At 40.2% G+C, this 25,451-nt stretch overlaps 2 protein-coding genes across 4 annotated transcripts in view; one reads left to right on the top strand and one right to left on the bottom strand.

Annotated features, from left to right (window-relative positions):
• The first annotated feature begins 579 nt into the window (after positions 1 to 579).
• AQP11 (aquaporin 11) lies at positions 580 to 19,804 on the top strand. 3 transcript variants are annotated; one of them, XR_012374518.1, is made up of 4 exons: positions 580 to 1,569; positions 9,411 to 9,527; positions 15,040 to 16,168; positions 19,785 to 19,804. XR_012374518.1 is itself a non-coding variant. In XM_025848637.2 (3 exons), the coding sequence occupies exons 1-3, from the start codon at positions 948 to 950 to the stop codon at positions 15,117 to 15,119; spliced, it is 819 nt and encodes a 272-aa protein (XP_025704422.1). In that variant the 5' UTR covers positions 580 to 947; the 3' UTR covers positions 15,120 to 16,876. The 3 variants fall into 3 exon arrangements, 2 of the variants coding, with proteins under 2 accessions (XP_025704422.1, XP_025704423.1); XM_025848637.2 differs by lacking the exon at positions 19,785 to 19,804 and having other exon boundaries at positions 15,040 to 16,876; XM_025848638.2 differs by lacking the exons at positions 9,411 to 9,527; positions 19,785 to 19,804 and having other exon boundaries at positions 15,040 to 16,876.
• CLNS1A (chloride nucleotide-sensitive channel 1A) overlaps positions 5,623 to 25,451 on the bottom strand; it is a 49,810-nt gene continuing 29,981 nt past the window's right edge. The window contains exons 8-9 of the mRNA XM_025894417.2: positions 8,838 to 8,942; positions 5,623 to 6,379 (exon numbers count right to left, since the gene is read on the bottom strand). The gene's annotated coding sequence lies outside the window, so the exon portion shown is untranslated. The remainder of the gene's footprint in view (positions 6,380 to 8,837; positions 8,943 to 25,451) is intronic.

A 25,451-nucleotide genomic window follows, 5' to 3' on the forward strand; every position in this document is an offset into this window, starting at 1 on the left:
TGGGGAGTGGGCTGCGGTGGCAAAAGCCATGGACTCTGGCATCATCAGACTTAAAGCTAGCACTTACTGAACACTTTTTACGTGCTTGGCTCTCTGTGCTATTGTTTTCATGCTTTTTAAAACAAATCGATGAGGTAGGGCGTATAACCCACAACTGTATGAGGTAGGTGAGGAAAACTAAGCTCAAGGAAACCCAGGTGCATGCCCTGGTTCACAGAGATCAAACTCCGGTTCGTTCGACTCTAAAGTCTACTCCCGGTTTCGTTCGACTCCAAAGTCTACTCCCTTTAACTACCCATGGCCTCTGCGCCCCACCTCCGTCACCTCCCGTCTTCTCAGTCGCCCCATTAATAAAAACGAGGTGGTTGGCCGAGATTATCTCTAGGAGTGTCTCCAGCGGGACGGTTTTACCGTTTTAGGAGCAGGGAAGAAAAGCCTTCAAGGTCTTCCCTTCAAAGCAAATGTCAAATCTCAGGGAACGCGAACCTTTCCGTTTGGCGCCAGGACCGGGATCCTGGGAGTCCGCTCGCAAGGGCTCACGGGTCCCCGCGCGCATGCGCAGTGGCCCCGGCGCTCGGCGCGCGGCGTCCCTCCGCGCCCTTCCCCCACCCGCGCCAGCTTCCAGTCGCTCCGGGAGGCGGCGGGGACGTGTGCGCGTCCGACTCCCGCTGACTATTGGCCTTTTAGCCGGTACCCCCTAGCAGAGCTTCCCTTGCCGCCCTTCCCCTCCTCTCCTCCCCGGCTCTGGTCCCAAAACCTTAGCTCCGCGCCGGGGAGGGGGGGAGGAGTCCTCTAGCGTGACGCCCAGGAGCCGCCAGCTCGCCACGAGTTGGTCCGCCTCCGGGGCGGGAGGAGGGGTGGGGCTGCAAGTTAGGACTTGGTACTCCTACCCTGACGCTGTCTCTGCTTAAGCCAAGCAGGCAGCGTAGTCTGGCCGGGAGCGAGCCATGACGGCGCTGCGGGGCCTCTGGCCGGAGGCGCAGGACATCTGCACCTCGCTGGGGCTGATGCTATCGCTCGTGCTGTTCATGGGGCTGGCCCGCGTGGTCACCCGGCAGCAGCTGCACGGGTTCATGATGGCCCACACCTTCGTCTTGGAGTTTCTGGCCACCTTCCAGCTCTGCTGCTGCACCCATGAGCTGCAACTGCTGAGCGAGCAGGAACCCGCGCACCGCACCTGGCCGCTGTCGCTAATCTACTTCTTCTCGTTGGTGCACGGCCTGACTCTGGTGGGCACCTCTAGCAACCCGTGCGGCGTGATGATGCAGATGTTGCTGGGGGGAATGTCCCCCGAGACGGGTGCGATTAGGCTGTTGGCTCAGCTGATTGGTGCCATGTGCAGCAGGTACTGCATAAGCGCCCTGTGGAGCCTGGGGCTGACCAAGTATCACCTCAACGAGAGGACCTTCGTTTGCAGGAATCCTATTCAAGTCGACTTGCCCAAAGCGGTCATCATAGAAGCCATCTGCTCCTTTATCTTCCACGGCGCTTTGCTGCACTTCCAGGAGATCCGAACCAAGCTTCGTATCCACCTGCTGGCAGCACTCACCACCTTTTTGGTCTACGCAGGTTTGTTATTCCCACAAAACACTTGGCACGTCCGAAGCCTCTATGACCCGAGGCGCTAAGTTCTTTACCAAGATACATTTGAAACCCCTACACTTCTGCGATGTCAATATTGGTATCCCCATTATTCTAACCATTTTGCAGCCTGTTCTTTACCAATAGTGCAGACATACAGATCCTCCATTCAGTGCTTTTTTGAACCCTCAGCAACAGGAGACGTTTCTGTGCTGAAACTGAGATCTTGTGAAATATTGCCAAGGGTTCAAATAACCTACAAAGGGATTGTTTTAATGGTGGAGAGAAAAGATATCAGCTACTTCTTTCCTCATGTCAACCTGAAAAATGATCATGGGTTTAAAAAGTGCCTTTCAATTTAAAGCACAAACTACATGATTGGTTAATAGTAAGAGGGAGGAGTAGAAATTCGGTAGTTCTGTTTCTTAGTTCTTTTTGTACAAAATTAAAGTCATTTCTTGTTTCCTTAATAATTCATCTTGAGTTATAAGTGAACTTTTAAGTGGCCTATCACAAAAGATGTGTTTTAAAATTAAAACTTGCTTGAAATTAAATATGCTTTTTAAAACTAACTCGAGAAATCTGTTGATTTCTTGCAAACCATTGGTTTACTTTGACAGATCTCAGATGCAGTGGATACCTTGGACATCCTAAAGGGGACAAGGAAATCCAAAAAACAAAAGTTTAATGATGAAATATGTCATTTTAAATGCAACAAAGTAGCTTCACTGGGACTATATAAAATGTTTTAGAGGCAGGAATCTAATAAAAGGAAATTAGTGGTAATGGTCTATCTTCTGCCCACTGAAAGTGAAACTATAAGTAGAAGTAAACCTCAAAATAAAGGCTTCTAAACATTTGCTTGACTTCCCAGGATAAAAATGAAAGACTTTCCAATCCATTTTCCATCCATTAGATCTAGTACTATTCTTTGTGTAGACACAGATGGAAATAAAGGGTAGAGAAGAGAGGAAAGGATTTATGTATATTTGAGGGTTTGGTGAATAGTTGCTTATTTATTAGAGTTTTAGGTTTGGGCTAAAGCAGACACATGCCCCATATATGAAGATAATCATCCCTTGCAAAAAGTTATGCCACAGTTTAGCTCTGTACTTATATAATTAATGGTGTATTTTAAAGTTTCCCGGGTAATCCCAGTATGAAACCAGAGTTGAGAACCACTGCTCTCATCCAGACTTGTGCTGGCCAATTCGGAAGCCACTAGCTACGTGTGGTTATTCAGATTTAAATTAACTAAAATGAAATACTTGGTTCCCCAGTTGCAATAGCTACATTTCAAGTGGTCAATAGCCACACATGGCTAATGGGTGCAGTATCAAACAGCACTGGAGACTGCGGGGGCAGAACCTAATAGACAATTGTGGATTACTACTGTTACAGAAATTGATACTATTATGATTTTCCTTTTCTGTCAATGTAAGGGAGGTAAGAGTATTCATTGGGCAGTATACTAATAAGCACATAGGAAATTTATACGAGTTATCTTAGTTAATCCTTAAAAAAACTCACTAATGAATACATTACTCCCATTTTAAGTAAACTGAGGCTCACAAAAGTGGAATGACTTGTCCAAGGTCACACGTCTAGAATGTGCTGGAATCATGGTTCAAACTGACACTAAAGCTTATTCTCATTTCATTATCAGCATTTCTACACTGCACTCCTCAAAAGTAACAAAAATATGTACATACAAGTGAACATTATTCAGCCATGAAAGGAATTAAGTTCTGATAAATACTACAACATGGATGATGAACCTTGCCAGACACAAAGGAACAAATGTTGCAGGACTCCACTTATATAAAAAATCCAGAATAGGCAAATTCATAGAGTCAGAAAGTATAATAGATGTTACCAGGGGTTAGGGGGCAGGGAAGAGTAGGGACTTATCCTTTAATGGATACAGCGTACAGAGTTTCTGTTTGGGGTGATGGAAAAGTTTTGGAAGTTGTGGTGATAGTTGAACATTGTGAATGTAATTAATGCCACTGAATATACACTTGAAAAGGGTTTAAATGGCATGTTTTATGTCATATACTTTACCATAATTTTAAAAAAATTAAGTTGCAAAAGGATTCTTTTGCCAAGTAAGTCTGGCAAACACTGGATTAAACAGATTTTCTAATGTTAAAACTTTACAGAGCCTTTTCTAAGCTGCTGTATATTGTGAAACCCCAAAAGGAGAATGTGGAACAGTTTTTCAAACTTATGGAATCCTTTTGTCTAGGAGTATGTAGCAGAAGAGAACATACTTTGGGTAATAATACACTAAGCCATAACTCTGCATTATTTTCTGTGGATATGTCATAACTTTAGACCAGAGTTGTTCCAGGTAGAATGAACTCTCTTGGGAGTGATCGAATTTCTGTCATATCAGAGAGAGGTAAGGCTTTTGTAGGAAGGATTTAAGAATGGATAGGGGAGAAAAGGCAGGGGGAGGGGTCAGCTAAGTCAAGTCTCATTAGAAGTTACTTTGATACGTCTTTTTCTTTTTTAACGTCTAACGTACTGTTGGTACTGATTTGACATGGTTGCATGCTAGGATGTAATTTATTAACATGTTAGAGCTATAAAACTATTAATGCAGATTTCAAGCAAATCTCCTTAATTTAGGTTTTGGGAGAATTTGGCTCAATGAACAGGGTAAGAGGGAACTGCATTCATGTTTAAAAAAGATTTATTTATTTTAGAGAGAGGGGGGAGGGGCAGAGGGAGAGAGAAACTTTAGCAGATTCTGCACTGAGCATGGAGCCGATGAGGGGCTCCATCTCAGGACCCTGAGATCACAACCTGAGCAGAAACCAAGAGTCGGACCTTCAACCAGTTGCGCCACCCAGGGGCCCCTGCATTCATTTTTAATTACAGTTGACCCTTGAACAATGCAAGGGTTAGGGGCACTAAGCCCCTACACAGTCAAAAATCCATGTATAACTTTTGATTCCCTCAAAACTTAACTAATAGCCTACTGTTGACTGGAAGCCTTACTGTTAACAGTTGATTAACACATATTTTGTATGTTGTATGTATTATATACTGTATTCTTACAATAAAGTAAGTTAGAGGAAAAAATGTTAAGAAAATCATAGGGGTGCCTGGGTGGCTCAGTCGTTAAGCATCTGCCTTCGGCTCAGGTCATGATCCCAGGGTCCTGGGATCGAGCCCCGCATCGGGTTCCCTGCTCAGCAGGAAGTCTGCTTCTCCCTCTCCCACTCCCCTTGCTTGTGTTCCTGCTCTTGCTATGTCTCTCTCTGTCAAATAAATAAATAGAATCTTAAAAAAAAATCATGAGAAAATAATTTACAGTACTGTATGGTATTTAAAAAAAAAAATCTGCATATAAGTGGACCTGTGCATCTCAACCCATGTTGTTCAAGGGTCAACAATAGACACTGAAAAAAATCTGTTATTTTATACATCTAAGTTGTCTTTATTATTGCACCTGTTCATTTCCTTTGTAGAATTTTTAATTATACACTTGTCTTCTGATGTCTTCTTCCAACAGACAGTAAGCTTTATGACTACAGAAACTAAAGTTATTTTATTCATTATAACATATAACCAGGTCTTAGCATTGTATCACCTGTTACAAATCAAATACTCATATTCACTTTAAAAAATCATGTAGAAAAAAAATAATATATATCTGGACATTTTATATTTTATGTCTAAGGGCTTTCAAAATAAGCCTAATTGTCTGAAGAAATTGTAGTATTTTTACTTCATTTCATTATTCCATTCAGTTTTTGGCATCCTTCTAAATCATGAAGAACATAGGTAAGATTACTTGTCAAAGGAGAAGGGAACTAAGTCCTTTACATACATTTGCTTTTAATGTAATAACTATATGAAATAGATACTTATTTACAATGAAAAATCACTTCAAACAAAGGTCCAGAACATTTATTTATTAATGTAGTGGCTAAGTGCACAGGTTTAGAGTTGTACTGTACCCTTAGAAGAGATACTCAATTTAGGCCTCATTTCCTCATATTTAAAGTGGAGAATAATACTATCTCTCTCTTAAGACCATTATGAGGAATAGAATAACGTATTTCAAGTTAGCATAGTACCTGGCACAAATATTCTAGTCACTGGAAAGGGCTAGCCTCCACTCTAAATTAGTTAATTAACATTCTGGCTTATTCAGGAGTCTTATGATTTTAACTAGTGTCATTCTGTCCCGGAGAATTTGATTTCCTTTAGGAGTATTGAGTAACATTAGCATCTAGAATTGCCAGATTTGGAACTTGGACTTTGACACAGTCTTTAACTGTGGTAATTTCGCCAAGTTCTGGCTATCCTGTAAGACTCTTGACGATCAGCCAGCTCTGTCTTCGCATTGGTATCTCTTCTTGGACATATATTATTATGTCTTTTCCCCTTCGAATGTCAATAAATAATATTTTTCAAAGGTATTTTGTTAGTCCTGTGCCTGGTAGATGATTCTTTTTAAATAATTCATGTTTAATTACACAATGCATGAATGTATTCTTTTTGTTAAAAATTAAAACACTACCAATGAGACCATAAGGGCCTTTTGACTGCCAGCCTCCATGCCTGTCCTTTCTCCTTCTCTGTCTAATCTTCCCACCAGGGTAGTCCTCTGCACATGCATGTGTGTGTCCTTCCAAACTCTTTATGTGATTTATTAGACATATAGATAAGACCCTATAGAAACTATTGTTTAGGTATGTTCATGTTAACATAAAAGGTATCATATCTTACTTTTTGCAGTTTGCTTTTCTTGGTGGTAGTAGTTCAGTGGTATCTTGGAGACCTACCAATGTTAATTAGTAAAGAGATTTCTCTGATTATTTCAAAATATTGAATGTTATTCCAAATTAATAAGCTTGTTTATTTAGCTATCTTCTTATGGACAGTCAGGGTTTTCCCAGTTCTTTGCTACTATAAACAACATTGCATATGTCTACTTGTATGCAAGTATCAGTAGTTCTCTACAACTCAGTAGTTCTGGTTTTCAACAGGAACCCCCCCACACTCCGCCCCAGGGGCATTCAGCAATGTGTGGAGACAATTTTGGTTGTTAACAATGGTAGGGGAGATGAATTTGCTGGCATCTAGTGGTTAAGGACCAAGGATGCTGCTAAACATCCCACAATGCATAGGACAGCCCCCAACAAAGAGCTATATAATCTGAAATGTCAAAGCCGAAGCCACATGCTTTGGACTTTTTTTTTTTTTTTTTAAGATTTATTTATTTGAGAGGGAGAGCCTGCGTGTGCATATGTGCGGGAGGGGTAGAGGGAGAGAGAATCCCAAGCAGGCTCCACGCTGAGTGCAGAGCCTGACATGGGGCTCTACCTCAAGACCCTGAGATCATGATCTGAGCCAAAACCAAGAGTCACATGCTTAATCGACTACGCCATCCAGGAACCCCCTGGGCTTGTGTTGGCACAGAACCCACTCCTGATATGAATTTCTATATCAGCTTTTTTTTTTTTAAGATTTTATCTATCTATTTGAGAGAGGGAGAGCAAGAGAGAAAGAGAGCATGAGCAGAAGGGGTAGAGGGAGAAGCAGACTCCCCGCTGAGCAGGGAGCCCAACACAGGGCTTGATCCCAGGACCCCGAGATCAAGACCTGAGCCGAAGGCAGATGCTTAACCAAATGAGCCACCCAGGTGCCCCGTGTATCAGCTAACTATAGCTTAAAATCATAATTTATAGTTTTTCATGATTCTGTGGATCAGATGGGAAATTCCTCTGAGACCATATAATATAGCTGGACAGTTGGTGGGGCTGGAAAAGCTAAGGTGTCTTCACTCATGTGTCCAGTGGCAGCTGTCATCTAAGATGCCTCAGTTCTCCTCCATGTGGCCTCTTATCTTCCAGCAGCCTAGACCAGCTTACTTACATGGCCAGGGCACTGTTCCGAGAAAGCAAAAAGTGGAAGCTAATGGGTTTTTTGAGACCTGAACCTAGAATTCACTGTCACTTGTCATGTTCAGAATTGGCATAGAATCACTTCTGCTGCATTCTATTTGTCAATGCAAATTGCAAAGCCAGTCCATATTCAAGAGGGGAACGTGGGAGGAGCAGCTTCCACAACATCACACTCAGCAGAACTGGAGATGTGAGGATTAGAAGATAAGGTGAGTAAAGTAGTTTGAATTTTAGGATGGTATAAGACTGATGGACAGTGTTCTTAGACCTAATGGAAATAGCAAAGGCCTAATGGGAACACCAAAGTAAACTAATTATGAGAGCAATGGTTCAGTCTATTTTTACTTATACATGCCTAAAAAAAAACACAGGTCACTTGTATTATCATAGCACATATTACGTTGTATTGTAAAGACCTGTGTAAGTCCTTATCTTTTGCCCATGATGTCTACTATATAGGAACTCAATTCTTTTATTGAACTTAAGTGACCACCTGCCAACCAAACAATTCTGTTTGTCCTTGGCAGTTGCAGCTTTAACATTCCAGGATTGACGATATTCAAGAGTGATTCTGGGGGCACCTGGGTGGCTCAGTCGGTTAAGTGGCTGCCTTCGGCCCAGGTCATGATCCCAGGGTCCTGGGATCGAGCCCTGCATCGGGCTCCCTGCTCAGCGGGAAGCCTGCTTCTCCCTCTCCCTCTGCCTGCCTCTCTGCCTACTTGTTCTCTCTCTGTATCTCTGTCAAATAAATAAATAAAATCTTAAAAAAAAGTGATTCTGAAGGTCCATGATGTGTTATCATTTATAATTGCTGAGACATGAGTATGAATCACACTGTAAGGCCTGTGTGCTAGAAAAAACTCTTAGCCATGGAGTGAACTTAGTTCACTGCTCAACACCTTCATCTCGACACAGCTTCAGTGCAGCCTATCAAGTGTGACATCTTATTAGTGAAATCTTATGAAAGGGTTGCTTAATTTCCAATTTTACTCATTTTACGAAGACAGCATGCTATAGAGGCATATGTCAAGGTAAAATTTGTGAAGATCTCGGGATATATCTCTGTAGCTGAGTCAGAGGCAGATATGTATGCCCAACCTTCTACATGGAAGAATGGAAATGTCACTATCTCAGGAAAATTTTAGGGTGTGTTCTAAAAAGCTGAGCCACAGTTCTGGTACCATTGGAAAGGAAGTCCAGCCTCCTCTGCTTTTCCTTACTTGCTTGTGTGGCCAGAACTAAACTCCTAGGCTCCATGTCAGAGAGAGAACCTGGGTGCAGAGCTGGACCATGAGTCCTGAAAAGCAATCAACAGCTAGAAATTGTGCTTACCTTTCACAACTATACATGATCACTTTTTTTATTTAGAAAATTTTGTAGCCACTTTATTGAGACATAATTCACATGCCATTCACAGTCCCTTCTTCAGGGCTCTCTCTGTTGACAAGTAAAAATGCAGTCAGTGATAATACTTTGGTCCATTTTACTTTTGTTTCAACACAAAGGTGTACTTAAGCCCACGATGATCCTGGGGTATTGTATCCATTTTAAATGTATTTTCATTATTATTTATTCATTTAAATTGATGAATGTTAAGATGGGCAGCCAAATCTCCTGTTTTGTAAACTTGTAAGAGCAATAATAGAACAGATTAATTTTCAAATGTGCATTTGATAATATAGGAAAAGCACTGGATTAAAACTCTTAAATGTCCTAGCACATTATAATCTATAATCTATCTTTATATTCTATAACATGCCAGGTGATTCTGCAAAGGAAGATTATAGCATAAGAATACTTAAATACCTAAAACAAAGTAGTCACATCCAGTAACCACTTTATTTCCAGTTACAAGAAAATGTAAAATATATGGTTTGGTATCACTCTGCTTAAAATGTATTACAGGAGGAAGTCTAACAGGAGCTGTATTTAATCCAGCTTTGGCACTTTCACTACATTTCAAGTGTTTTGATGAAGCATTCCTTCGATTTTTTATAGTATATTGGCTCGCTCCTTCTTTAGGTAAGCATATTTTTATTAATATGATTACAAGATTAGGGTATCTTAAAATGATAGGAAATGTCACTATAACATGTCAATTTCCAAAGCCAGAATAGGTACAAAAAAGAAAATGAAAAAGGTAGTTAACATACCTGAAATAACACTTTATTTGTGCAGTATCCTTTAAAACTTTTTTCTTCAAAGAAATAAAATTATCTAGTTAAGGGTAGTCAGTTTCAGGCATGATACCATTTTAAGAATCCTCAGATATATGGACCAAAAAACTGAGGAGTGATTCCTTCCATTAAAAAATATATATATATCTTTCTTTCTTGCTAAAGGAAATTTTATTTCAAATTTGTGAGTTCCAAATAAAATACTGTTTAGCTCATTTGACTCATTTTGCAAAAGAGCATCTCATGAAACAATGGATAACTATAATAAGTGTAGTTTAAAAATTATCCACAATTTCATTCCTGTTATTTCTATCTGGATCAGATATATAAAACTCCTCTTACTTTTTTTTTTTTTTAAGATTTTATTTATTTATTTGACAGAGAGACACAGTGAGAGAGGGAACACAAGCAGGGGAAGTGGGGGAGGGAGAAGCAGGCTTCCTGCCGAGCAGGGAGCCCAATGCAGGGCTCTATCCCAGGACCCCGGGATCATGACCCGAGTTGAAGGCAGACGCCTAACGACTGAGCCACCCAGGCACCCCAAACCTCCTCTTATAATATGCATTTCTTTCTATAAGTTATCAGCATTTCTTGATTTTGTTTAGTCACCTCTTTTAAGCCTGATTATAAATCATTACTATAAATGACTATGAGGATGCCTGGCTTTTATTAGTTCATCCTTTTTATCCACAGTTAGTGTTTTGTTTCTTGTTGCTCATTTCTGTTTAAATTCTGTTAATTTAAAAAAAAAACTTTAAAAATCAGGGTACATATAGAAGGGAACATTGGCCTAATGTTTGAACAGCCAGCACACTTGACTCCTCCCATTCACCTTCCATACCTTTATTTCACACTTAGTACCTGTTTTGCTCAGTAATAATATCTGTGGACCTAAACATGAAAAAATACCAGAGAAAGTCTGTATTTTAAAATGCTAACAATGGCAGCCATTTTTCTCTGATACAGAGCTAAAGTTAGCTCATGACCCTGAGAGCATGATCTGAGCTGAAAAATAGATTCTATAGATTAGTGTTTTCTAATAACTTCTTTAAATTTTCTCTTGAATTTTTAAAAAGATTTATTTATTTGTTTGTCAGAGAGAGAGAGAGCACAAGCAGGGGGAGTAGCAGGCAGAGGGAGAAGCAGGCTCCCTGCTGAGCAAGGAGCCCGATGTGGTACTCGATCCCAGGACCCTGAGATCATGACCTGAGCCAAAGGCAGATGCTAATCAACTGAGTCACCCAGGCGTCCCTCTATTCGTGATTTTTAAGAAGTTAAAAAAGTCATTGAAGTTCATGAAGTTATAAAACTCACTAATTGGATAGGTCTACTGACAGTTTCTATTTGAATGATTCTCTTAAAATGTCATATTTGCAATCCACATATATTATTAACATTATATTTGTTACTGTGCTCCAACTACAATTTTAACATGATACTAAAGAATTATTTCATCCAGGGCTCCTGGCTGGCTCAGAGGAGTGAGCAACTCTTGATCTTTGGGGTCATGAGTTTGAGCCCCATGTTGGGTATAGAGGTTACTTTAAAAAAAAAAAACTTAAAAAAAAGAATTATATTATCCGTTACTTGAAATAACACTAAAATGTAGGTAGGCCTTTCCAAAAGAATTTTTATTTTTATTTATTGTTTGTTTTAGGGAGAGAGCATGCGAGCAAGTGGGGATAGGGGGGCAGAGGGAGAGAATGCAAAGCAGGCTCCATGCCCAGTGGAGAGCCTGATACAGAGCTTTAGCTCATGACCCCGAGATCATGATCTGAGCTGAAATCAAGAGTCTGATGCTTAACCAACTGAGCCACCCAGGCACATTTCCAAAAGAATTATTAAAAGGAAAAAAAAATCAAAATGACATTTTCTATAAAATGCCCATGACTTTTTTCTTTTCTTTCTTTTTTTTAAAGTAATCTCTGCACCCAACATGGGGGCTCAAACTCACAACCCTGAGTCACATGCTGTATGGACTGAGCCAGCCAGGCACCCCCAGAAAACATTGCTTAAAGCAAAACGCCATGGGGGCGCCTGGCTGGCTTAGTCAGTGGAACATGCAACTCTTGATTTCAGGGTTTTAAAATCGACCCCCATGTTGGGTGTAGAGATTACTTTAGAAAAATCTTTAAAAAAAATGTTTTCTAGCCTAAATCATTTAATAACTTCTTCCTGGAAGAACATACTGGAAAAAAGTCTCATGATAGAAAAAAGAGGAGCAATCACTTCTGCCCCTTTTAAAAGTGTGCAGACCAGAGAGTAGTAGCACAGGGAAACAGACTACATTCTGTCCATGTTAGGATAGTCCAAACAGGAAGGTAACATTACTGTAACCATTCCCAGAACATTTATGGAACCACTTACCCCCCAAAAATCCAAACACCCAAAGAAAAAAAGTATATATTTATTTATTTTCTTCCTATTCAAGGAATCCAAAAAATGGCATTGGTATTGAACTTTTTAGCAATTATCTCTGGCCCTAATTGAAATGTTGAAAATATTCAAAGATTCTTTGTTGGCCTAAGGATTTCCTAGCTTTTTCCAAATAGACTTAACCAAAATTTCTTATAGTTCTTGGATTAGAGGCTTGTTCCTACACTTCTTTAAGAGGTTTAGGAATGAAAAGCAATACAAGAATCCTTCATTAGATATGGATAAAAGACATATGTGAATAAATGGCATTTTTTAGAATACTGAATTTCAGCTTGGCATTGGATTTTGTCATTCATTGAAGTTACGTTTCCATTGGCCAAAAAAAAAAAAAAAAATGGCATCAAATGAAATAAAGTTACAAACTATAAGAAAGATGGGAAAAATAAGAAATTATACTTTTTAGGGGCACCCGGCTGGCTCAGTAGAGCATGTGACTCTTGATCTTGAGGTTGTGAGTTCAAGCCCCATGTTGGGTGTAGAGATTACTTAAAATTTTATGGGGCACCTGGGTGGCTCAGTTGGTTAAGTGTCCAACTCTTTTTTTTTTTCAAAATATTTTTATTTATTTGAGAGAGAGAGAATGAGAGATAGAGAGCACGAGAGGTAAGGGGGTCAGAGGGAGAAGCAGACTCCCTGCTGAGCAGGGAGCCCAATGCGGGACTTGATCCCGGGACTCCAGGATCATGACCTGAGCCGAAAGCAGTCGCTTAACCAACTGAGCCACCCAGGCACCCTAAGTGTCCAACTCTTGATCTCAGCTCAGGTCTTGATGATCTTAGGGTCGTGAGTTCAAGCCCTGCATTGTGCTCCACACTGGGCATGGAGCCTACTTAAAAATAAATAAGGGGCGCCTGGGTGGCTCAGTCATTAAGCGTCTGCCTTTGGCTCAGGTCATGATCCCAGGGTCCTGGGATCGAGTCCCATATTGGGCTCCCTGCTCAGCGGGAGGCCTGTTTCTCCCTCTCCCACTCCCCCTGCTGGTGTTCCCTCTCTCTCTGTGTTTCTCTCTGTCAAATAAATAAAATCTTTTAAATAAATAAGTAAATACATATCTTAAAAAAAAGAAATTGTATTTTAACAAGAGTCCTTCAAATAGCTAAATAAAAGATGAAGCATCAAAACAAACAAAACCACGTTAAAGCTACATTAGGTGATGCCACTGAATGAGATGGAGGAAAGTCATCCAAAGATATCTTTCCCTTCCTGACCAAGCAGGGAGCATTACTATTCTTGGAAGCCATACTCCTTGTTTTTCTTGTTTCTCTTCATAGCAGAGATAATTATATAAGGGCTCCTGCCACCTCCCCAGAATTAATTTAAAATAGCAGAAATGTGACTATTATAATGTATATAGAATTAAATCTCTAGGGGCGCCTGAGTGGCTCAGTCAGTTAAACATCTGCCTTCGGCTCAGGTCATGATCCTGGGGTCCTGGGATCGAGTCCCACATCGGGCTCCTTGCTCAGTGGGGAGTCTGCTTCTCCTTGTGCCTCTGCCTGCCACTCCCCCTGCTTGTGCCTGCTCTCTGTCTCTCTCTCTCTGACAAATAAAATAAAATACAAAAGATTTAAAAATTAAAAATTAAAAAAATAATTCTCTAGTTTACACATTCATAAAATGAAAATTAGCAAATTCTATTTGCTATGAAACTGAAATTACATTTTTGAAAACATTTTCAATGTAATGTCTTATTCTCTAGCTCTGACTTTATAAAGAAAATGTCAAATCTTGTGGGTCAGTTAACATATGGCTTGTTTGTTTTGTTTTGTTTTTTTTTCATTTAAAGCCTCTGGTTGCAAAACAGACTTCTCTTTCAAAGGCATGTTAAGCTATCCAAATCCTAGTCAAACCTTAAGGTCTGCTGTTACCAAATAGGAGTAAAAAAATATCAAATCTGCATGTGACAAAAACTCATTCTTAATCTGAGTTTAAACTAATTTAGAGCTTTAAGCCTAAATATGTTAAGATAAAAATATTAATTATTGCAGACATCCCTTTCAAGACAGTGATTTGAACCCTGTGGCTGTCTCCTCTAGCCCTGTTTCCCCACTGAAAAATTAACCAATAGCCACATGCTAGATTTATCTTCTTGTGACCTCAAAAATATTTACTAATATATGACTCCTTTTTTTAAACATATTTTCTTTAAAAAAAGATTTTATGTATTCATTTGAGAGAGAGGGAGAGAAAGAGCTGGGGGAGGGGCAGAGAGAGAGGGGGAGAGAGAACCTCAAGCAGACTCTTTACCAAGCACGGAGCCCAACACAGGGCTTGATCCCAGGACCATGAGATTTTGACCTGAGCTGAAATCAACAGTTGGAAACTCAACTGACTGAGCCTCGACTGAGACACTCAGGTGCCCCACATATTTTCTATTTGATATAAAATTTCAGCACTGACTGAAATTTGGCTTTAGACATTTTGCTTGGTACAGCTGTAAAAGCTATTAATATTGTGACTGATGAAAAAAAGAGAAGGGAGAAAGTAATATTTGATCATTCCAAATGAAAACTCATGAGTGCTTTCAGTTGCCTTATTCTCCCAGTACATACATATCTGAGGCATGGAGGGACAGTGTTGATCTTTTAAGAGAAGAGCAAATGGAGACCTAAATCCAGAATTTCTCACTCAGCAAGTCAGTAATGGAGCCAGAACTAGAACTCCAGATCTATTTATCCTTTCAATTCACTGTTTAGATCATTCTGGTTTTACCAGATACATATGTTTTTAAGGATTCATGGTTGAAGAAAAATGTGAGAATGTTACATTAAAAAAATCCATATGTTTCATGTAGAATTGATGCAGCTAATTCTTTTAAACATAGCCTTCCTAATCTCTAGGTATATAACCTTAAATTATAGCCACTGAGTGATTATGAACTTCCTTAGATTGTTTTTCTTTTACTCTATTTTGTCTTTCAGGTATATTGTTGATGATTTTGATGTTCAGCTTTTTCCTTCCATGGCTGTATAACAACCATACAATTAATAAAAAGGAATAACTATTCCAAAAGACACAGACTAAGTTACAGGACAGTCAAGCTGGATGTGATAAAGATTTTTATCACCTCATATTCAACATACTGGCTGCACTGGACTCATCAATGTTTAGCTTCCTCTGAGGAAGTTGCCTTGTAGTTGTCATCACTGGAACTTAAACTAATTACTGTGAAAAGGAGGTATCCTGTGTTTCTCAGTTAAGACTTGTTCTTTTGAGTGTGTATTAAATGTTGCTAGAAAAGACTCATTAGGGGTGCCTGGGTGACTCAGTCGGTTGAGCGTTCGACTCTTGGTTTCGGCTCAGGTCATGATCTCAGGGTCACGAGATCGAGCTCTGTGTCCGGCTCCACGCTCAGCCAGGAGTCTGCTTGGGATTCTCTCTCCCTTTCCCTCTGCCCCTCCCCCAGCTCTCTGTCTCTCTCAATAAAAAAATAAATCTTTAAAAAAAAGACTCATTACATTAAATATAAATCTCAAGTGATAATTATTAATTTTAATGAAGAAAGGAGCACAGGGTAAGAAGGGAAGGGAGGTCCAAAGAAAGAGTGTGTATCAAATCTCACCTGAATGAACAGGATTTTTAGCCAAAGTATGACCAGTCATGCTTACAGACCCAGAAAGGGTACATTTCAGCCACTACCTCACACAGTGATACCATCAGCAGTGTCATTTATCAGTAGGAAAGTTGTTTTTGAAAGTAGATTATATATCCACTCATACTCAGGGGTTCATAAATTTTAAATATACTCTAAAATATTTTTTCTAAATAGACTATCTCACTAGCTTTAGGCAAGTTGTTATTCCTTTTTTTTTTTTTTAAGATTTTATTTTTTTATTTGTCAGAGAGAGAGCACAAGCAGGAGGAGTGGCAGGCAGAGGGAGAGGGAGAAGCAGGCTCCCTGCTGAGCAGGGAGCCCGATGCGGGACTTGATCCGAGGACCCTGGGATCATGACCTGAGCTGAAGAAAGCTGCTTAACCAACTGAGCCACCCAGGCATCCAGCAAGTTGCTATTCCTTAACAGAATAAAAGCAGCCATACAAAGTCAAGAGGTAAGCTTTCCACATTCTCATTTGATCCTAATAGCTACCTTATGTAGTAGGTAGGGTATGGATTTCTAATCTCCATTTTACAGATAAGGACACTAAGTCCAGAGGGTTTGCTTCCCTGAGGTCAAAAGGAGCCAAATACCATCCTTAGACTTCTGTTTCAATACAAAGGGAGTATGGTCATCATTATGATTAAAGTAAAATTGAAGATATTGAAGCAACATTAAAGATTTTATGTTAGGGGCGCCTGGGTGGCTCAGTTGGTTAAGCAGCTGCCTTCAGCTCAGGTCATGATCCTGGAGCCCCAGGATCGAGTCCCACATCAGGCAACCTGCTCAGTGGGGAGTCTGCTTCTCCCTCTGACCCTCCCCCCTCTCATGCTCTCTCTTTCTCTCATTTAAAAAAAAAAAAATCTTAAAAAAAAAGATTTTATAATGTTGAAATTATTTAGGAATTAACTAGTTTTTTGGTTTGGTTTGTTGGGCTTAAAGAGCCTCTAAGTTTTCTTCCATTAGAAGTTTTATTGTAGGTCTACTTTTCATTCTGGCTATAGGGGCGCGTGGGTGGCTCAGTCGTTAAGTGTCTGCCTTCGGCTCAGGTCATGATCCCAGGGTCCTGGCACCGAGCCCCGCATCGGGCTCCCTGCTCGGCGGGAAGCCTGCTTCTCCCTCTCCCACTCCCCCTGCTTGTGATCCCTCTCTCGCTGTGTCTCTCTGTGTCAAATAAATAAATAAAATCTTTTAAAAAAAAAAAGTTCTGGCTATAAATAAGGTTAAGTGTGTTTCTCTTCCAAGGAAATTCCATTATCAGGGTTAGAATTGAAAGTAAAAAAATATGGGTTGAGATCAGATCTGTTTGAGTAATAATAATTAAACAACTGATAAGTTGCCAGGTAATTTAAGTGCTGCTTGGTGATCAGCTTGTGAGAGTCACTCCCTTTACATCTGCAGACTGGACTGAACGGTGGCAGGCTACCCAACAAGGCAGCCAGGTTGAAGATCATGGACTTTGACTCATGAACTTACAAATACTAGTTTTCTATTTTAAAAAGCAGAATTCAGAAAATTTTGACAGTGGCTAAATACAGTTTATTTGGCCTGCACAATATTTTAAAATAAGTAAACAAGCTAGTGTTGTAGTCTTTTTCACACAAAAATCCAGTTCTGGATTCTCGGAAAAAAAAACAAAGATCTGGCAGTACTAGGCCTAAATCCTCTCACAGCAACACAAAATAAAGGTTGTTCCCTTTAAAACGATCCCTCTGCCACTCCCTATGTCTTCCAAACATGAAGCTGTGTTTAAACTATTTTGTGAGACTCTGCTTTAAGAAAAACGAGTATTAATTTGTGAAAACACCCAGCCCTCTAAGCGTGTCAGAATTTGCAACTGTAGAGGACAGTGCTTCCCCTGCAGTCCCCTGAAATGGTAGCTGTTTTCTCCACACCACCTCTGATACCACGGGGCCTGAAGGTGGAACAGGCTCCTCTCTCCTCATGGCTGCTTACCTCTGCTCCCTCCATTAAAAACCTGTCCTCAGAGCATGCCCTCTGCCACCTGGGCACTTCTTACTGCAATTTTCTACCCTATAGTGCCCTCAATTCCCCCTGGTCCTTTAAGAACTTAGTTCCTGTCTCACTCTCAGCCTCTACAACACCATTCCAGTTACAGTTCTTGAGGATTTCAATACCCACAAAGATGATCATCCCAGTGTCTTGGCCTCTCAGTTCATTGGCTGAACTTGAAAGGCTTTTCAGTTATTTTTCTTCTTTTCTGCCTCAACTACAACTTTTGGTCATAACCTTAAGCTTGTTAATTACAAGTAACTCAGACTCTAATATGATCTCAAACCTCTAACCACTAACCTCTCCTTCTAGCTCAGTCACTCTAGTACCTCATCTCCAATAATCCTTCAACCTCCGTGGAGAACTTCTGTCCACCGATACCACCACCTCTTCACATCTCTCACCCCTCTCAAGTACTTCCTTCTCTGTAAGCAGCTTAAATTACACACTTGCAGAGAATCTTTACTCCCTTGTTCTTTTATCTCATCATATTCACATGGCTTAACCACAGTATGATTAAACCCAACTGTCTGCTTATTCCTTGCCTGCATCTGAACATGAAGTAGAAACAAAAATGAGATAATAGCAGTAGGACAGTTTTTCAGAGCTTGGCTGTAAAGGGACGAAAATGCAGACAGTCGCTGAAGGTGGAGATTCGGTCAAGAAAGAATCTTTTTTTAAGATGGGAAAGATCCTGGCACGTTTATACACTAGGGAATGATACAGCAGACGATGTAGAAGAGGGAGGGGAGATTTCCCAGGTCTGTATTTTATACTAGGTTAGTGAAGACAGAATCAAGTACACAGGGGTTGGTCTCAGATAGAGGCAAAGCTAGATCGTTCATAGTAGCAGGAGAAAAGGTAAGAATTTACAGGCACAAGAAGAGTTAGGCAGATGTGCTGGGAGTCTGAAGTTCTATTTTCCTTTTCCTGTTTCTTCTTTTTTAAAATTGTTTCTTTAGAGAGTGGGGAGGGACAGAGGGAGAGAGAGAAAGAGAATCTTAAGCAGGCTCTACACCCAGCATGGAGCCTGACATGGGGCTCGATATCAACCTGAGATCATGACCTGAGCTGAAATCAAGAGTCTGACGCTTAACCAATTGAGCTACCCAGGCACCTCTTCCTGTTTCTTCTTGAAGCATTCTAATCAAGACTTCAGCTCCACCATTCCACTCAAAATCTTGCCAAGGCCATCAGTGACTTCCATGTTGTTAAAGCAAGTTCTCATCCTTATTATCAGCAGCATTTGATACAACTGATTGTATTCTCCTCCTGAAAATACTTCACTTCCACAAAATCCCTGCCTTCTCAGTTTCTTTTGTTAGTTCTTCCTCCTTTCCCCAAACTAAATGATAGTTTCCCAGGACTTAGTCCTCTGAGCTCTTTTCTATTTATACTTTCTTGGTAATTTTACCCAGTCTTGTTGCTTATAGCAAATATATCCTAATGACTGCCAAATTTGTCTCTTCAGCTTGTACAACTGTCCAGAACTCCGTATCCATCTGTATATTTGACATCTCTACTTGGTTGTCTGATAACTCAACTTGATATATGCAACTTTAATTAATTCAAACTGCATAGTTTATCCAGTCTATTGATGGTATTAGAAATACCTGAATAACTAGAAGTTATCCACTATTAAAGCAATGCTTCTTGTGTACCTGTGTTTCTCTAGGGTAAGTAGGCTTTCATACTTTGCATTATGGCCTACTAGCACAGGTTAGTTCAAGCCACCATTTATTTACTTTTGCCCAGATTACTGCAGTTAACTTCCTGTTCTAATGCTTGAGTGATCCTATTAAAACAATCAATCATTCCACAGCTTCCTATTTTAGACCTAAAGGCATGTCATCCTCTATTACAAAATTATAGGTAACTGGGTGTGCAAAATATTAATGTTTTAGGAAAAATTACATATGAACCAATGTAACTTCTGAGCTATACTGACATCACTGCCCTACTTAGCAATTATCTGTGAACTAGGTCATGTTATTTAAAAATACATTGTAGCAAAAATGTACTAGCATGCTAGAACTGGAATGTATTTCTTATTGTAGGCACAATGAAAAGAAAGGTACTGCAATAGAGGAATGCACACGTGCATAAAACATGCTAAGAATATTTGCTGCAGCATGCCTTAATAATGAATAACTGGAACCTTAAATACCCATCAAGAAAATGGATGAACTGCCGATATCAACTTGGATAAAACTTTTAAAGTGCTAAGTAGGAAAAGCAGCTGAAGGATTCAAATAATGTGTTTTGTTTTGTTTTCAAATAATGAATGTTTAAAAACATGCAACCCTGGGATGCCTGGATGGGTACTGGATACAGATTTCTCAGGTGTCAACAGAGCATGTGATACTTGATCTCAGGGTCATGAGTTCAAGCCTCACATTAGGTGTAGAGCTTACAATAAAAAAATAAAAGTTAAGAGTCCTGGGATCAAGCCCCGACTCGGGCTCCCTGCTCGGCGGGGAGCCTGCTTCTCCCTCTCCCACTCCCCCTGCTTGTGTTCCCTCTCTCGCTGTGTCTCTCTGTCAAATAAAATCTTTAAATAAATAAATAAATAAATAAAATAAGTTAAAAAAGTAAAAAAAAAAAACAAAACCCCAAAAACCCCAAACATGCAACCCGATACCACAGAGTGTTTAGATGATACATGTAGAACAGAAATATAAACAGGAAATGGGCAAAAACCTCAGTCTCCCTCCTATTCCAGTCCCCCTCTTGTTTCAGAAACAGCTACTACCATTTTCTTATGATATTCCAAGGATATTTTATACCTACATAAGCACATGATACATATAATCCCCATAGTGACCTCCAGCCCTTTTTCTTCTATATAAAATATCTTTTTTTTTTTCATTTAATGTGTCTTGGAACTTATTCAGCATTGGTACACAAGGAACTACCCAGTTCTTTTTGACGAACAGTTTTCCATTATACAGATACACTGTAAACAGCTGACTCAGGCCTAATTATAGACATTGAGATTGTACTCAGTCTTTTGCTTTTACAAATAAAGTTGCAATTAATATCCTTACATATATGACTCTTCCTAATGTGCAAATTTATTTAGAGAATAAATTCCTTTAAGTGGAGTTTCTGGGTCACATAATATTTGCATTTTTAATTTTGACAAATAATGTATCCTTCATTTTTTATACAAAATCTTAAATTTTATGATATACAATCTCAACTTATTATTTTTTTAAGATTTGCAGTTGCAGCAGACAGCGTAAGTTTTTTGCAAGCCAACAGCCAAAGCATCCTTTCTATTTAGGATAATCTGCTGCTGTGAGATTCTGGATAAAGGAAATGCCCTCCCACTACAGAAGCTGAAAGGGCCAAATACTCTTGTTTTTTGTCTTTGACAACACACAGAGTGCCAACCAGGACTTTGTGGTGACTCAAAGACATGGGATCAATTAAGAAATCAATCTAAAAGCAACAGAAGAATCATAGCATCTTATGTAGACCACCCCTAATCTTTTTATGAGCCTGGTTTATTTCTGCTTTCCTGACTATTTTGTGAGCTACCAGATAGCATTCTAACAAATTTTTCTGCTTAAATTAGCCAGATTTGGATTTACTTAAAACCAGAGTTTGGGCTGATAATTTTAGTCACACTTTTGTGAACATAAATTGCTGCACCATCCTCATATTTGCACTACACAGTCTAAAGGCTCAGACTGCTGTATTTTGGGGTAGCCTGTATTTGCTTTTCTTCATAATCCTGTCAACTATTTACTGCTGCTATTGATATGCCTGATGCAACCACCCCTTTCTCCTTTTCTAACTTGTTGCATGCCTAAAAACTAGATACCCAAGTACACTGGACCTGTCTGTAGAGTAGGAATAGAGACTTGCAGTGAAGGCCAAAAGGTCTTATGAGGAAAATGCATAAATTTCATTACATCTATTTTAATTGCTCAGATTTTTAAATTCAGATTTCTCAGATACATTCTAAGTGTGAGTTAACACTATCTGCAGCTCCTTCTTTCTGTTATAAAAAGAATTAATTGCTACTATTGTGTAACAGTTAACATTTTTTGAGCCATTTTCTAGGCACTGTTGTTCTAAGTATATTTGTGATTCATTTAATCTTCAAAGTAATAATTTAAAAAGTCCTAAGAATTAGCCTCAGTACACTTTTATTTAGCCTTCATACCCCTGGGTTATATATCTCTATTTTCTTTATCTTTTTTTTAAGGTTTTATTTTTAAATAATCTCTATAACCAACATGGGGCTCAAACTTAACAACCCTAAGATCAAGAATTGCACACTCTGTGACTGAGCTAGCCAGGCGCCCATATTTCCTTCTTAAAGTTACGTTAATAACAAAATTCTGACTAGGTTCACTGCTCTCCCAAGTTTTTCTGACTTCTCATCTGAAATTATGAAGTCCTCCACATCACATACTGGTTTTACTTATGTATATATAAGCAGAGTGAGATGCTAGTGAAAATGTTTTAACTCCTTTGTCAAAGAATGGCAATAATCCTATTAGAATCCTCATAAGGGATTTGCTTAGAATCATTTCATATTAGCCACAAGGATGGGTACTGGATACAGATTCATCCATTCTAGAAATAATTTTCAAACAGGATTTCCACAAGAATTAGCTACATAGTAAGAATACTATCTGAAATCCTGCAGATAAATAAAATTCTATCTAAAATATCTAGTATCAGGGTGCCTGGGCAGCTCAGTTGGTTGAGGGTCCAACTCATGATTTCAGCTCAGGTCATGATCTCATGGGTCATGAAATCAAGCCCCCCATCAGGCTCCACGCTCAGCAGTGAGTCTGCTTGAGATTCTCTCTCTCCCTCTGCTCCTCTCCCTCCTCATGCTCTCACACTTTTTCTCTCAAATACATAAACCTTTTAGAAAAAAATCTAGGCACCTGGGGTGTCTCAGTCGGTTGAGGGTCTGATTCTTGGTTTTGGCTCAGGTAGTGATCTTGGGATCAAGGGATTGAACCCAGGGACCAGCACCATGCTCAGCTTGGAATCGGTTGGATTCTCTCCGCCCTCTCCTCTGCCCCCCACCCTGCCAATGACCTCGCGCTTTCTCTCTGGAAACAAATAAATCTTTTTAAAAATCTAGTATCTCTCAAAAACTGATGTGATGTATGGTGATTAACATAATAAAAAATTATTTAAAAAAAAATCTAGTATCTCAGGGGCACCTGGGTGGCTCAGTTGTTAAGCGTCTGCCTTCAGCTCAGGTCATGATCCCAGGGTCCTGGGATTGAGCCCCGCGTTGGTCTCCCTGCTCAGCGGGAGGCCTGCTTCTCCCTCTCCCACTCCCCAGCTTGTGTTCCCTCTCTCGCTGTCTCTTTCTCTGTCAAATAAATAAATTAAATCTTTAAAAAAAAATCTAGTATCTCAAGGAGGAGCAAGATGGTGGAGGAGTAGGAGACCTAAATTTCGTTTGGTCCCAGGAATTCAGCTAGATAGTTATCAAACCATTCTGAACACCTACGAACTCAACAGGAGATCGAAGAAAAGAATAGCAACAACTGAAGAAAAGCAACCACTTTCTGGAAGGTAGGACTTGCGGAGAAGTGAATCCGAGGCGATATACGGGAAGACAGACCACAGGGTTAGGGAGCCTCCGTGAGCCACTACCAGCAAGTGATAGAGGAGCAGAGCACAAAATCAGAACTTAGAAGTCAGCTCTGCTGAGGGACGTCGCTCCAGTGGCTAAGTGGGGGGTGGAACCCCCGGGGTCACAGAAAGACCGAGGGTGCCTGAGTGTGGCAGAGCTCCCAGGTATCAGAGCGGGGAAGCCGGCTGCAGAGACGGAGCCGAGGAACAGGCTCTCAGCTTGGGGTTGCCATAAACCATGATCTGCGGCACAGTCGGGCCACTGCTCTTCCAGCAGGGAGACAAAAAGGGCAGATCCAGGGAGACTCCCCTTCTTCCCCAAGGAGGAGCGGCGCGGGAGTGCACTGCAGGGATCTGCTGGGTTTGGAGACTCCACATGGGGTCGTGTGCCAGAGATAGAAACGCTTGGTCACAGGCTGGGTGAGCACGGCGTGCGGCCGGAGACCGGGGAGATGGGAGTGATTGCTTTTCTCTGGGGGTGCACTGGGGAGTAGGGCCCTGAGTTCTCGGCTACTACGGGGTGGAGATTGGGAGGCCATTTTCACTCTCATCCTCCAAAGCTGTACAGAAAGCTTGCAGGGAACAAAAGCTCCGAGAGCAAACCCGAGCAGATTACTTAGCCTGGACCCGGCAAGGGCAGGGCAATTCTGCCTCCGGCAAAGACATTTGAGAACCACAGCAACAGGCCCCTCCCCCAGAAGATCAGCAAGAACAGCCCACCAAGACCAAGTTTAAGGATCAATGAGAACGGCAGAACTCCAGTGCTAGGAGAACACTGCACATAGAATCCATGGCTTTTTTCCCCATGATTCCTTAGTCTTTCAAAGTTAATTTAAAAGATTTTATTTATTTATTTGAGAGAGAGAGAATGAGAGACAGAGAGCACGAGAGGGAAGAGGGTCAGAGGGAGAAGCAGACTCCCTGCCGAGCAGGGAGCCCGATGCAGGACTCGATCCCGGGACTCCAGGATCATGACCTGAGCCGAAGGCAGTCGCTTAACCAACTGAGCCACCCAGGCACCCCTCAAAGTTAATTTAAAAAAATTTTTTTTCTATTTTTTTTAATTTTTCTTTTTCCCTTTTATAACCATCTTATCAATTCCTTTTTTAAAAATCTTATTTTTCATTTTTAGAGTCATATTCTATCCCTTCTTTGTAGTTAACCTTATTTTTAGTATATATATATATATTGTTCTCTCTTTAAAATTTTGGGATAGTTTCTTCCAACAGACCAAAATATACCCTAAATCTCTAGTATACGGCTTTGTTCTAGTCTCCTGCTGGATCACATTCTTTTTTTTTTTTTTTAATTTCTCTTCTTTCTTTTTTCAACGAACTTCTTATCAATTCTTACCAATTCCTTTTATAAAGTCTTTTATAATTTTCATCTTTACACTCATATTACATTCCTTCATCGTATTTACCCTTATTTTTGTACATATATAAGCTCTTTTTCTTTAAAATTTTGGGAGGCAGTTTCTTCAAACAGACCAAAATACACCCAGAATCTAGTGTGTGGCACTGATCTATTCACCAGCCTGATCATATTTGATCATATTTTTTTCCCTTTCTTTCCCTTTCTTTTCCCCTGGTTTCAGGTCTCTTCTGATTTGTTTAGTATATATTTTTCTGGGGTCATTGTTACCCCATTAGCATTTTGTCCTCTCATTCATCTATTCTCCTCTGGACAAAATCACAAGACAAAAAAAATCACCTCAAAAAAAAAAAGAACAAGAGGCAGTACCGACTGCCAGGGACCTAATCAATACGGACATTAATAAGATGTCAGAACTAGAGTTCAGAATGACGATTATAAAGATACTAGTTGGGCTTGAAAAAAGTCATGGAAGATACTAGAGAAACCCTTTCTGGAGAAATAAAAGAACTAAAATCTCAACTAAAATCTAACCAGGTCAAAATCAAAAAGGCTATGAGGTGCAATCAAAAACAGAGGCTCTAACTGCTAGGATAAATGAGGCAGAAGAGAGAATTAGTGATATAGAAGACCAAAAAGAGAGAGAAACAACTCCTGGATCAAGAGGGCAGAATTTGAGAGATAGGTGATACCACAAGACAACAGTATTAGAATAATTGGGATCCCAGAAGAAG

This window comes from Callorhinus ursinus, unplaced genomic scaffold (genome assembly GCF_003265705.2).
Source record: "Callorhinus ursinus isolate GAN/ISIS: 27379988/994484 unplaced genomic scaffold, GSC_fseal_2.0 scaffold35, whole genome shotgun sequence".
NCBI lineage: Eukaryota > Metazoa > Chordata > Mammalia > Carnivora > Otariidae > Callorhinus > Callorhinus ursinus.